The 13,834-nt window shown below is 36.7% G+C and overlaps 1 protein-coding gene across 1 annotated transcript; it reads left to right on the plus strand.

The window, feature by feature from the left end:
* The first annotated feature begins 1,141 nt into the window (after positions 1–1,141).
* Positions 1,142–3,137, plus strand: LOC107678490 (homeobox protein notochord-like). The gene is made up of 4 exons (XM_016473770.1): positions 1,142–1,277; positions 2,164–2,514; positions 2,631–2,818; positions 2,934–3,137. The coding sequence occupies exons 2-4, from the start codon at positions 2,169–2,171 to the stop codon at positions 3,123–3,125; spliced, it is 726 nt and encodes a 241-aa protein (XP_016329256.1). The 5' UTR covers positions 1,142–1,277; positions 2,164–2,168; the 3' UTR covers positions 3,126–3,137.
* Positions 3,138–13,834: the final 10,697 nt, after the last annotated feature.

The following is a 13,834-nucleotide window of genomic DNA, read 5'->3' on the forward strand; positions in this document are numbered from 1 at the left end:
TTTTTTTTTTTTTGAATGATAAAAAGAAAGCCCCGTATAATTGCACATAATGGGCAAATGTAACACTGCTGTCCAGATGTGCTTGCTGAAGATTCAGACGTGAGGACTAAACGGTAATATGTAAACACCGCCTCGCGCGGCGTGATTCCTTTCTTTCAAGCCCGTTCAGAGAAACATGTCGGCAAACAAGGAAAACTTGGTCTAAGTGGTCAGAAGCCGAGTTTCTACGGGCGCAGAGGCGCGCTGTTTGCGCTGTTCATTAGACGCTTTGGTGTCAGGTGCGCTGCTGTAATTAGAAAACGGAAGAACTGTTTAACTGTGCTTTAGCAAGTACTCTGCACTGGACTTGTCTTTTAGCAATGAGCACGTAGAATTTGCAGAGCTGACTATAATCCTCCCTTGAAAGAGCGCGTCTTTGTTCTAAAGCAGTATTAGAAAGCAAATCACTTCCTTTAGTGAAGCCACTGCTTTTCATCTGTGGCGTTTCATGTCCTAATTGAGTAATGGGGACTCCCTCTTTACATATAGTGATTTCCTCCCATCACTGGTCCTCAACATCAGGCTTTGTTCAGACATCAATTATGCTCCAGGCACACAAAAATTTGACCATGCTTTATTTTCATGCTTTATACCAACATAATGAATTCAAAAATATTAAGTGACTATTTTAGGTTATTTTATGTTATTTCTAGCGGCTAAACAGCAGCTAATTATAATTCTGAAAATCCGCAGATAATAATCAGATACTTATAAATGGGTTTGTCGCAAGTTAGAAGAACTTTAAATAAATTAGAAGTTAATGCAAGAGTCAAGTGATTTTTATATTGAGATGAGATAGATAGATAGATAGATAGATAGATAGACAGACAGACAGATAGATCAGTATAGTCTAAAAGCAACAGTGTGTGCGGCTTATAAAATTCAGAGAAGAGGTCACGTATCACTATCTAATTCAGTGGACTGCTGCAGCGGAAATTTACAATAGATTAGCTGCTCAGCGGAGTTACTCGCCCGAAAAATCAGCGGGCTTCGCACTCAGAGTGAGAAAACTGAAGCCCAGGTGCGGCAAATCTCCTCTCCAATTTTCGGCCAACACCAGAACTGACAAAAACACAATTGGCACAAGGTGCAATACACGCCAGCGCCTGATTGAGGGAGGAGAACTGATCAATGTGTTTACATGAAGCACAGTAGAAGAGATCGCCTATACTATACCTACTTTCATTTGACACCCCGAGACTGAAACTGGAAGTGAATTCTGACATTATCCACAACACGTAGGCCTAAGTGTGAGGCTACCGTGGTCTGCGCCGTAACACATCTTTTCATCATTATGCCATAACAACGTCTTAGTTTCAATCTAATTAACTTATCACAATCATTTCTGCCCGATTTAATGAGTTTCAACTCGTCTCGTTTTCTTAATCTGTAAATAACTTCAAAGTAGGCCTACACTGAATTTAACAGATTGGCACCATTTTTCAGGCAATAATTATCCTACACTTAAATGTCTGAAATTTGTTACAACGTGAGGCCTACATTATGAATTAGTTCATTAACCGCGATTCAAAGATTATGAGAATCTGGAGTCTTAAAGACTGGCAACGGGCTTTCATAGAGATGTACGGGCTGAGTCGTAATGTGATTAGTAGTTTTTTTCTCCCCTTTTATTTGACTTCTGAATGTGAGGGTATTTGTTCCGCTGTGTGTCGCATTCGGCGGTACCCTTTGAATAGCCTACATGAAATAAGATGATTTGAGTAACATCAATGCACTCTCACGGGACGTTTCTGTGGCGCACAGCCATGCAGGAATTTGTAGTAAATCTGGACCTCCTGGCTCTCGGCTCTTGACCCCCTCTCTGTGTTTCTGGGCTATCTCCGGGGGCATGTAGTGCAGAGGGCCATTAGGATATTTGACAATCTCAGCTTGTTACAACTCCATCAGTTAATTGGATCCCTTGTAGAGCCGCTCGTTTGACTCATCTGCCACTTAAAAAGACAAAGGCGTGCTGGGGGTCGTTCACACCTCGCACCTCTGAGCAGGTATAAAAGAGCCGCTGGCTCTCCAAGATTCATTCCAATGCGCTCTTCACAAGGTCGAGAAGATCTCTACTACGGATAACTTTTAAGCAGCTTTTGGACTTTTTCCCTACCCAAACAGAAGCCATGCAGATGCCTGGAAGAGCTTATGAAACCTATGCACAATCAGCGCGTCCTTTCCATCCGGACTATGCCACTTCATCAAAACCGAGCACAGGGAAATCCTTCACAATCGACGCTCTGCTTGCCAGGCCTGACCATACGGAGAGAGACAGAACAAGTGTGTATCGGAACATAACCAATCAAGCGCCAGTCTCGAGTTCCGCTGTCCCATTTGCGGCACAAGTGTACTCGCAAATGCCACACTTTGCATACAACCAGAGTATCATGCAGACGCAGACTGGGTATCCAATTTTCTGCTACCCGCCTTACAATTACCAGACAACATGCCGTGGAGCTATATATGCACAAGGTATGAATGTTTGACAAATGTACTGTTAGGAATCAATTTTTAAAGATAGGCCTATTTACTGAGATAAAAGAACAATGTTATAACGCCCTAACCAATGCAACTTCTCTCACGCACAGATGCCGTACTGGCTAAAGCAGCAGTCCACTCTCACTATAAACACACAGCTGGAAAATCAAAGCGAATGCGCACAAGTTTTACCAATGAGCAACTGTCCAGACTGGAGAAGGAGTTCGCACGGCAGCAGTATATGGTGGGATCAGAGCGCTTCCTCCTGGCATCTGCTCTCCAGCTCACTGAAGCACAGGTAAATAAACATCAGTTATGAAATACAATTATGAATGCATTTATGTTAAAATGTAGCCTAAACTTCGAGTCCACACAGATCAGACACTAAACTTACTTTCTTCTTGCAACTCCAGGTTAAAGTTTGGTTCCAGAACAGACGCATCAAGTGGCGAAAGCAGAGTCTTGAGCAACAACAAGCCAAACTAGCCAAACTGGGACTCGCCGTGCCGCCAAAGAGCCCCGGGTCTCAGGGCAGAGAGGATGAGAGAGATTTCACAGAAGAGTCTGATGTGGACATTGACATCGACGATTCACTTCAAGACTGAGAAAATCACACTCGCTGTTATTTTTATACAGTGTTTTTGTACATATTTGATTTTCTCTAGATGACACAGTCCTCTCTGTTTGTACAAATATTTAATTAATAGATATATATTTAACGTGTTTCTCTTACACACATTGCTCTTATAAGGGTATCTTTGTTTTTGTTAAAACGTTTGTATATGGATGAAATAAAAATATGTATATTTTTAAAACTGAATTCATGTTCTTTGTTGTGAAATTGTACTTTAAACATTTACACTCTTAAAAATAAAAGGTTCTTCAAGCGATGCCATAGAAGAACCATTTTTGGTTCCACAAAGAACCATTCAGTCAAAGGTTCTTTAAAGAACCATCTCTTTCTTACCTTTTTATAGTCTGAAAAACCTTCTTTCGCCACAAAGAACCTTTTGTGAAACAGAAAGGTTCTTCAGATGTTAAAGGTTATTTATGGAACCATTTAGACAAAAAGGTTCTTCTATGGCATCGTGAAGCACCTTTATTTTTTAGAGTGTAGGGTGTCCATACAAAAAAAAAAGATTGTATCTCAAATGTGAAAAAACATTTAAATACATAAGTATTTTACTAAAAATAATTGGTTACATTAAATTATATTACGTACATAAAATGCAATATCAAGTAATAATTATAATTTTTGCAGTTGACTTATTTAATTATAATTTCAGGCATTTTGCCACTCTTCTAAATGTTAAATAATGTTGATTTTGCACATTTTGATTTTACAAATTAACTCTACCAAAAATTATACTACTTAATTTATAAGACAACGACCTTCACAATCATAATTAAATAAAGAAAGACATAGGAAATGATCATTAATGACAAAATGATCTCTAAAAAGACTACTAAAATTAAAACTCCAAGTGTCAAATGAGGAACACAATTAGACTGATTTGGAATTGTGTCAACTTTGCTGAAGCGACAAAGTTGGATGAGAAGACAAAAAAGAGCTTATCTGAGTTCCAAGGCCGGCTGTTGGAGCCAGGTAGTGTGTCTCTCCATTGTAGACAAAGCCTTTTAGACATGGTTGTGTCTTCTTCTTGTCTCTGCTCCGCAGCAGACTAAGACATGCTAAAGCCCGTTAGCATGGCGGCTTTGTGCAGTGACTGGCCTAATAGCCTTGATAAGGATGGATTAGTAATCCTGCTCTAAGAACACACTGATTGCTAGTTAACAAACTCGTCACAATGTTTCTGTTACACTCTTTTAATCTAGTTAAGCCCTAAAGGCAAGAATACAGAAAGGCCAAAGGAATCTGTTCAGTGAAAAATGTTTAATCTTTAAAATAACACAGAAACATATGATCAAAGATAAGGGAAGTCAAATGATTTAAACGTATATAATATGTCCTTTCGGACTCTTTCACCCTGTAGGTGAATGGAAATGCAGTCTGAAATAGAAAGACAGACTATGTGCATTTTAACTTTATGCTGCATGTACAAAACACCTATATAATTATTATTATAATCCAAAATTAAATAATGCATACATTTCTGAATGATAAAAATGTTTGCCTTACAGCAAAGAAAAAAACATGATTCAAATGTGTTTATTTATGTATAAATGTGTTTACATATAGATTTATATGCTGCAACACTCATTATTGGCCCATGAGTTGCATTTCACATGATTACTGGCTTTAGAGAAGAATAAAGGCTATTATGAGTGCACTGTCATGGAGACCTCTTTTCCTTAATCCTAAATCCTCTCCAAACAGGTACTTCTGGAAGCTCTCTACGACATGCAGTACATAGATAAAGAAAGATAAAAAGAGAAAGAGCCTGAAAGAGCAAGAAACGGATCGTGCATCAATCTTCTGCTGCCATCACATCTCTCTTCCTCTTTTATTTGACTGATATCCAGGCGTGTGTGGATTTATGTGTGTTTGTTTACATACAGACAGACTTTCTGTGATGTGATCTGGTGTAATCTCGCAGTAGGCCAAGATGTCCAACAGGGAGGGGGACCCTGGGAAAAGCCACAGGACAGAAGCAGCAGGAAAAGGGGAGGAGAGCTCACCATTCCAATTAGTCATCTCTCACCCCCACAAGCCACCTTCAGGGCCTCCGTGTGCCCCCCACTGCTAGTATTAGCACAGTGTCTCACTGATTCAGAGATGCATCATCCTCTTATCTAACACCCCTTAGGTTACAGCAGCTCCCTTCATCCTCGGAACACAGATTTAAACCTTCGGATCAAGGGATGAAATCGGTTAATAATCACAAACAAGCAGGCAAAATCCTTAGCACAGACAGTAATGCATGCAAGTGTCTGTATGCAATCCTGTAATTTTACACTGAATAACAACTTAGATTGTGCTTCAGCATCTACATTGTTTCATTTTATAGAAGACAAATTATTATTATATCAACCTACATATATTAGGTTACACAAAAAGCCAATGTTAAAGGTTAGATCAGGTGGGAATAGCTAATTTAAGTAATTTTTGCAGGTTAAGTTTTTTGTGTAGTTTTCAAATATGACAACCTACATGATTCTCACCTTTTTGCCATTAAACAGCTAGCAAAGTAGCATAAGATTTGAGTAGCCTATTTAAGCGTGGAAACGTAAAAACGTTCAGTTTTGCATTTCATTTGCAGTGAAATGTGCGTCCACTCCATCTAATGGTCATTAACATTAATCACCAGCGTTTGAAGTACACGCACGCTATTGTGTCTTTGTGAAAGGTTTAGTATGTGAACACAATGACTTCTAACGCGTTGACTGAAAGATGGACTGAAAGGAGCACGAGGCGAGGCACTACTTAAAACGAGCACTTTATGCTAATGCGACGCCTTGTGCAACATTTCAATTAGGCTTTTTTTTCCCTCAGGAAATTGAGCCGTTCCTGTTTTCCCAAGCTTTCAACGACAACAACGTCCATTAAGCACGACGCAAGTGCAATTTCAAATCAAAGACAATTTCGTGATTCCCAGTAAACACGGAGAAAAGAATTACATTTAAATTAATTTAGCCGAACTGTTTATATCTGTACTTAAAGTAAGAGAAATAGTCAAATATAGGCAAGTAATAAATGCAGGTGGCGAACTGCTTGACTTGTCACGCAGGTGGCAGTAGCGCATTTGTTTGGGACTTTTCCCAGCTCGTTCAGATCAAGTGAAAATCTGCAGCTACTTAATTAGAACAGATTAGCTAAACACACCAAGGTCATAGGAGACAAAATGGGCGATTCGTTTTTTTTAACTGGAGGAAGTGAGCCCCGACCTAACACAGTTTGACAAGACAGATCTGTTCTTTGTTAAAAAAAAAAAAAAAGCTTAAATGCATCAAGTCCCGTAGTTTTCATAAATCATCACATTATAGATAGATAGATACATAGTTACATGCCTATATACTTAGGCTACTTGTTCTGGCATCATAGTTCAACCTTTCAGTTCAAAGTGTGATTTTGGTTCATGTGTTTCCACAGCTATAGCTGATACTAAGTTCAAAAACATTCTAATTTCGTAATTATTCTTATTTGTGTAATTGGACTTTTGACTTAAAACATTAAAGTTACTGAAATACAGTGTGACAACTAGCCCCGATCTCCTCTATGATCAAGAACCAATACAATGTCACATCTTGGATCAACAAAAGGCCCAGAGGCCTCCAACCACTTGAGGGCCCCATACAGCAGCATATATTATCCACATTATAATAATACAGACAAAAATATCTTTACTTCCTTTGTTGAAATCCTCCATCACAAAATTTTTAAAGAGTTCAAAACCTTATTTCTGCTTACTTTTAAATAAATAATCCAAAAGATTAAAATCCAAAAGAATATTAAATACGCTCATGAAAGGTAGTAAAATTCATGGTTATAAGAATCACAAACAGCTAAATAAATGTATGTGTCATCATGTTTCAGTATATTTTTGTCTTTATTCAAATAGTAATTTCTAAACATTAGACAAATATACCTTTAACATATTCACTTTATTTCAGAGTAAGTTCAGTTTTTCCCACTGCATGAAAATGTCATGTAAAGGGCATCCCTGTGTCTCGAAGAAAGACAGAAATCCCAAAGAGAATACGCAGGTTTAGGTTCATAAATGCCATCAGTGGGTTTCCCCTGACTTCAAAGAAAAATATCTAATCATGTTCTCCGGTTGCAGAAAAGGAAACCCTGTTATCTGTAACCAACAGATTGTGATTCATGCATTCTGTTACTATTCAAACAAAATGTTTATCTATTTCCAGCAGTAATCTAGTTTAAGCATTTAAACAAACCATACTCGTATGAGTAATTATAACCTGGCTGTATATCTCCCACAAGCCCTTGAATAATAATGGGTAGCATAAGAAACTCCATGGTGTGACAGATGAGCTGACTTAGGTGGAACTTTTCTTTTCCCATCATTATTATCTGCATTAAACCTGCGTTACGCAAATCTAGGAAATAGCTCTTATATAAGATTTAGGAGAAATTAATTTTGGTTATTTAAAAAAATATAAGATCACAACAAATTATTCGATTTCATTTACTATTAATTATACGGCTTGACAGAAACAGAAATGTGTTAAAATGATTTGAGTTTTGGATAAGAAACATACCGTAAATACAAATAATACTCAGAGTTTTAAGATTATGTCTGAAATATTTTTCAAACCACATCTGACATCTTGTGGATCCACCGTGAAGATTATGATGAATCAGAGTCCAAAAATGTATCTTCTGTACACATTTTCTTCAGTGACTCAATCTTCCTTTTCAAACCACACAGAATATACAGCTGCATTGTTTTGGTCTTATTATACTGCACATTAACAATACTCAGTCCAGATACTGACTCCTCAGGCTCCCTTCACTGTCAGAGACATTCAGCAGCTCCTCCACTTCATCTCCGTCGGTGTCCTCCTCTTCCTCAGCCTCCCTGGATGTCTGCAGCTCCCCTTCACCCTTCCCTCCTAGCTCCAGGCGCTCCTGCTCCACACCCCAGGGGCAGTCTTGTTCTTGGCAGCCTGGGCCGCAGAGGTTCGATCGTCCCAAATTGAAGTTTGCATGGTGCTGTCAGCTTGGTCTCCTGATTCACTGCTTTGAACCCCAGCGTAGGGGGCCACTGCAACTGTAGACTTACTGGAGCATAGCCCCATGTGTCCCGCTTTCTGTAAGAGGAGAGCTCCAAATACACAGTCTCCTTCTGCATTGAGAGTTCTCTTTGGACATGAATGCAGCTAATATTGCACTCACTTCTCATAGTAATCCATAAAAGGGTTGCTGGGAAACTATTTTAGTATTTTCCGCTCTCAGCTGGTTTGAACAGAAATCTTTGTCTTACCACTTCAACAGGATCTGAAGAGCTCTTAACTTAACACATGTCCCATCAGCCTGCCACATCTCTCTGGCAGACACATATCACATATGCACTTTTAGAACAGCCAAAAACTGTTTATTATGTGTTATATTATGTTATCAACAGTAATTAACAGATAAACACACAGAGCAGAGTATTTAGCCCCGTTCACACCGATAACGATAACTATAAAGATAACGATATTAGCGTCCACACCAGCGAACAATATCGTCTGTTTATTCTAAGCGCACATGCGTCTGCCGCTTTAAATTCTCGAGCTCGTTACAGCAGGATGGATTCTGATTGGCTGTCAATTTTTTATCGTTCATCAGCTGGAGAAAAATCGTTTTGAAAGTGATTCCAACGATATCGTTTCTCTTTGTCTTTATCGTTATAGCTGTGGACTCTGCTATTCTTTAATATGGAGAACGATTTTTAGAACTATATCTTTATCGTTATCTTTATAGTTATCGTTCTTGGTGTGAACGGGGCTTAAAGGCTTAATAATAGTAACATTCTGTCTATCTCTCAGAGATAAGTCATCCGGATTCATCATACACAATAGTCAAAACGCAGGAGAAAAAAACAAAACAAATTCCACAGTTGGCACAACTGGAGATTAGGCATCTAACGTTATTATCGTTCATGTATGATGTAGATTCTGATAGTTTTGTCATTTAAATCTTACTGGATATTAGTGCTACTAATTCCTAAGGACATGAAATATTGAATAACTGGTCCCACTTTATATAAAGTGGCCTTAACTACTATGTACTTACATCAAAAAAATAAGTACAATGTAGCCTACTTATTGTGTTCATATTGTATTGCAAAACACTTTTGCAGCTATTGAGGTGGGAAACGGGTAAGGTTAGGGACAGGTTTGGTGGTATGAGTAGGTTTAAGGTGTAAGGAATGGGTCAACAGTGTAATTATAAATGTAATTACAGAAATTAATTACATGCAGATATTTTTCAAATATAAGTACAATGTAAACACTTGTATGTACACAATAAGTGCATTGTACCAAATGATTAATTTAAATATAAGTACATAGTAATTAAGGCCACTTAATATAAAGTGGAACCGAATAACTTCCTCTGATAAAGGAGAACAAGACTTATTCATATCATGTATCACCAGTGTTGGGGAAAGTTACTTTTAAAAGTAATGCATTACAATATTGATTTTGCTTTGACATAGCAGTTTCTATACTCTCATAAAAAAAGGTAAAAAACTGGCACTGGAGTGGTACTCTAGGGTACAAAAGCTAAAAGGTACATCTTTGTACCTTATTTAACTCTAAACGGTATGTTTTAGTATGTTTAAAGTACATATTAGTACCTAAATTGCACATATTAGTAACTTTTGAAAGGGTGCTAGTTACAGTTTTTATAGTGTCTTTATTCTGAGACTGTAGACTCAAAATGGTTTTGCCATTGGCAGACAATACTTTAGAAACAAGTCTGCTTTAATAAAGCAGTAACAGTGGACTCTTTTTCTCATGCAGGAAGGACTATGCAGATGTCACAATTTCACTTGTTCGGTAAGGCATGTTTATATTACAGTACACTGGCCTGCAATCAGTTAGTAGATCAGTTATTAATTTCTAGTTTTCTTGCTTTATTTAGCTTACCTCATTACTAATGCAAAATTTACTCGGCAAAACTGGCACAGAAGTGCTTCTGAAGTGGCATTTAGATGTCTTTACACAGACTGTTTAATGATTTTTAGAGGTGGCATAAATGCATTTACACAGCAATTACAATTGTACACGTTGAAACTAGGGGCTGAGGTGGGTCTTAGCAGGCATAATTTAGTCTGGCATTGCACCTTTACACTGAATTTTGAGCAGGCATAGAGCAGCCTTAACTCAGCTGTGTAAAGACACCTTAATAAGTGCTAAATCCACAATATTGTGTCATTCTGTTTAGGCGAATATTACATTGAAGAAGTGCATTGAAATTGGCCTTGGCAAACTCAACTTAAGCAAAACTGCAAAAATCATCAAGAGACTCAAGGTAAGTTTCCCTTACAGGAAATAATTCTTAAAGGAGAAAAGTCACTTATGAATTGCATCAGTTCACATGGTAGATAAAATGAATAATTCTTAAGTTGAGCAATATTAGAATGACTGTGTTTTGTGTTTCACTCATTTGATGGCATCAAGTTCTTTTTTTTTCTTTTCTTTTTTTCACTACACAAGCTGGATTTAAAGCCTGAAGAAAAAAGAAAATGGATATACCAAAGGCTCGAACACAAAAAGTCTCCTAAAAGCTTCCTCGACGTCATTGTGGATCTCTATCATAAATCAAATGCAGAAAAATCAGAAAGAAAAAAATCTGGTTGATATTTATATTTATCTGTTTAATTTATAAAATATTTATATATTTATTCATTTATTTATTCTTGTTGGAATGAATGTTTCTAACTGTCAAATGTAAAGATTATACAATAAAATCAAATTTCGAATCTAATGTATGTGTTTTATCCAGAGCGACTTACAAATGAGGACAATAGAAGAAATCAAAACCAACAAAAGGGCAATAATATGTAAGTGCTGTGACAAGTCTCGGTTAGCCTAACGCAGTACACGTAGCAAGGTGTTTTTTTTTAATAAATAAAAAGAAAAACAAGTAGATAGAATAGAAAAAGAATAGGGAATGGTAGTGTTAGATAGTCTTTTTATTTTAATAAAAATAAAACAAGTCAAAAGAATAGAAAAAGAATAGAAAATGCTAGTGATCGAGGGTCATTTTTTATAATAAATAAAAAGAAAACAAGAAGATAGAATAGAAAAAGAATAGAGAATGCTAGTGTCAGAGGCTCTCTCTCTCTCTCTCTCTTTAAGAAGACAAGTAGTAAGAATATAAATAGAATAGAGAGTGCAAATGTTAGAGGGTCAAGTGTTTTTTTTTCTTCTTCTTAGAATTAGAATAGAGAGTGCTAGAGTTAGAGGGTCAAACGAAGATGGAAGAGATGTGTTTTTAGCCGATTCTTGAAGATGGCTAAGGACTCAGCTGCTCGGACTGAGTTGGGCAGGTCATTCAACCAGGAGGGAACAGTTAATGTAAAAGTCAGTGAAAGTGATTTTGTGCCTCTTTGGGATGGCACAAAGAATTCTTTTATGACAGAATTCATGTTAGATCAGAATAAATTCTCTTAGCTGGTCATTTTTCATTGTGGACTTATCCAATTCTTCTTCTGTTTCTTCTTTTTATATTTAACTGCATCAGGTAAATATAAAAAGGTACACTCTTAAAAATAAAGGTGCTTCACGATGCCATAGAAGAACCTTTTTGTCTAAATGGTTCCATAGAGAACCTTTAACATCTGAAGAACCTTTCTGTTTCACAAAAGGTTCTTTGTGGCGAAAGAAGGTTCTTCAGATTATAAAAAGGTAAGAAAGAGATGGTTCTTTAAAGAACCTTTGACTGAATGGTTCTTCTATGGCATCGCTTGAAGAACCTTTTGAAGCACCTTTATTTTTAAGAGTGTAGTGTACAAAGATACAAATGTAAATATATTATATACTTATACTTACATATTAAATAGCATACTTCACAATGCAGAATGAAAACTACTGATAGTACCAATTTGAGCTGTATTTCATTTGACAAGTGTAGGTGTTCAAATAAACTATAAATATATATTATTATAATATTCCCATACAATTTTTGCTCTTCTGAATATAACGGCAAAAGACAAAACGTCTTCATGCACTAATATGTCCATAATTTATCCTTTTTCTGACTACCTCTACAAAACGGTTTAATGCAAATTCACATTTTGTACCACTAGAGGGCAGCAGCGGACAGCAGGACAGACTGATTGCTGCGGGAAACAGAAACCCCAACCGTGGCTATTTTTAATGAATTAGGGAAACTGGATTCTAAAGCTCATGTAGAAAGTAATGTTAAATTTGTAGAAAATTAACAGTAACATGTTTTTGGGGTTAGTCAAAGCTAGAAGTCTAAACAGGGTCCCTTGCTATACAAATATGGGGGACAACATACAATGAATCTGAGAGATTGGAGAATTTAACAGAACATAGCTTCATATTTTAATAATATATTGCTTATATTTAAATTATTTACTTAAATATAATAAAAACTTTTTATATATTATATAAATTATATATTATATATACATTATATTATAATATTATGATATAGTATATATTATTTATTTATATAATATATATTATATAAATATAATAAAAAATGTAAACATAACAATTCAATATAAATATAAATAAAAAATTATAATTTATTTTTAAATATAAATGTATAGATGTATATCTATTTAAAATATAAAAAGTGTATATTAATATAACATATGCATATAAATTGAATTAATTTATATATTAATAAATGTATCTATTAAATGTATAGATTTACATTTAAATAAATATATATATTTAAATAAATACATATTTGTGTTTCAATTATTTTTTATTTAAATAAGTGCATTTCAGGTGTTTCAATCAGATCCATTGCCACAGGTTTATAAAATCAAACACCTATAGCCATGCAGTCTTCATTTACAAACATTTGTGAAAAGCTCAGTGATGTGATAGGATGCAAACCTTTGCAATAAGTCTAGTGAAATTTCATCCCTGTTAGATATTTCATAGTCAACTGTAAGTGGTATTATTGGAAAAGAACAGCAGCAACTCAGCCACGAAGAGTCAAGCAGAGTCAATGAGCGCTGAGGTGGCTGGTGTGTAAAAGATGCCAATGCCTTTTCTGATTCCATAGCTGAAGAGGTCTCAACTGCCACTGGCATTAATATCAGCACAAAAACTGTGCGACAGGAGCTTCATGGAATGGGTTTTCATGGCCGAGAAACTGCATGCAAGTCTCACATGACAATGTACAATGTCTAGCATCAGATGGAGTTCTGTAAAGCATGCAACCACTGGACTCTGGAGCAGTGGAAACCTGTGGCGTTACGCTTCTCCGTTTGCAGTCTGATGGGCGAATCTGGGTTTGGCGGATGCCAGTAGAACATTACCTGCCTGACTGCACTGATGTGCCAACTGTGAAGTGTGGTAAAGGAGGGATATGGTATGGGGCTGTTTTTCAGGGTTGGGCCCATTACTTCAAGTGAAGGGAAATATTAATGCTTCAGCAGAGCAAGACATTTTAGACAATGCTATGCTTCCAACTATTTTTTCACTTTTTCCAGCTGTTATAGATGGAAAGGGGGGACCATCTCCACATTAATGTCTATGTATTTAGAATGCAATGTCATTCAAGTCCCTGTTGGTGTAATGGTCAGATGTTTCAAAGCTTTTATCCAAAAAGTTTATATATATATGTGTGTGTGTGTGCGTACGTGCGTGTGCGTGCGTGCGTGCGTGCGTGCGTGTGTGTGTGTGTGTGTGTGTG

Source organism: Sinocyclocheilus anshuiensis, unplaced genomic scaffold (assembly GCF_001515605.1).
Source record: "Sinocyclocheilus anshuiensis isolate Anshui unplaced genomic scaffold, SAMN03320099.WGS_v1.1 scaffold536, whole genome shotgun sequence".
Lineage (NCBI taxonomy): Eukaryota > Metazoa > Chordata > Actinopteri > Cypriniformes > Cyprinidae > Sinocyclocheilus > Sinocyclocheilus anshuiensis.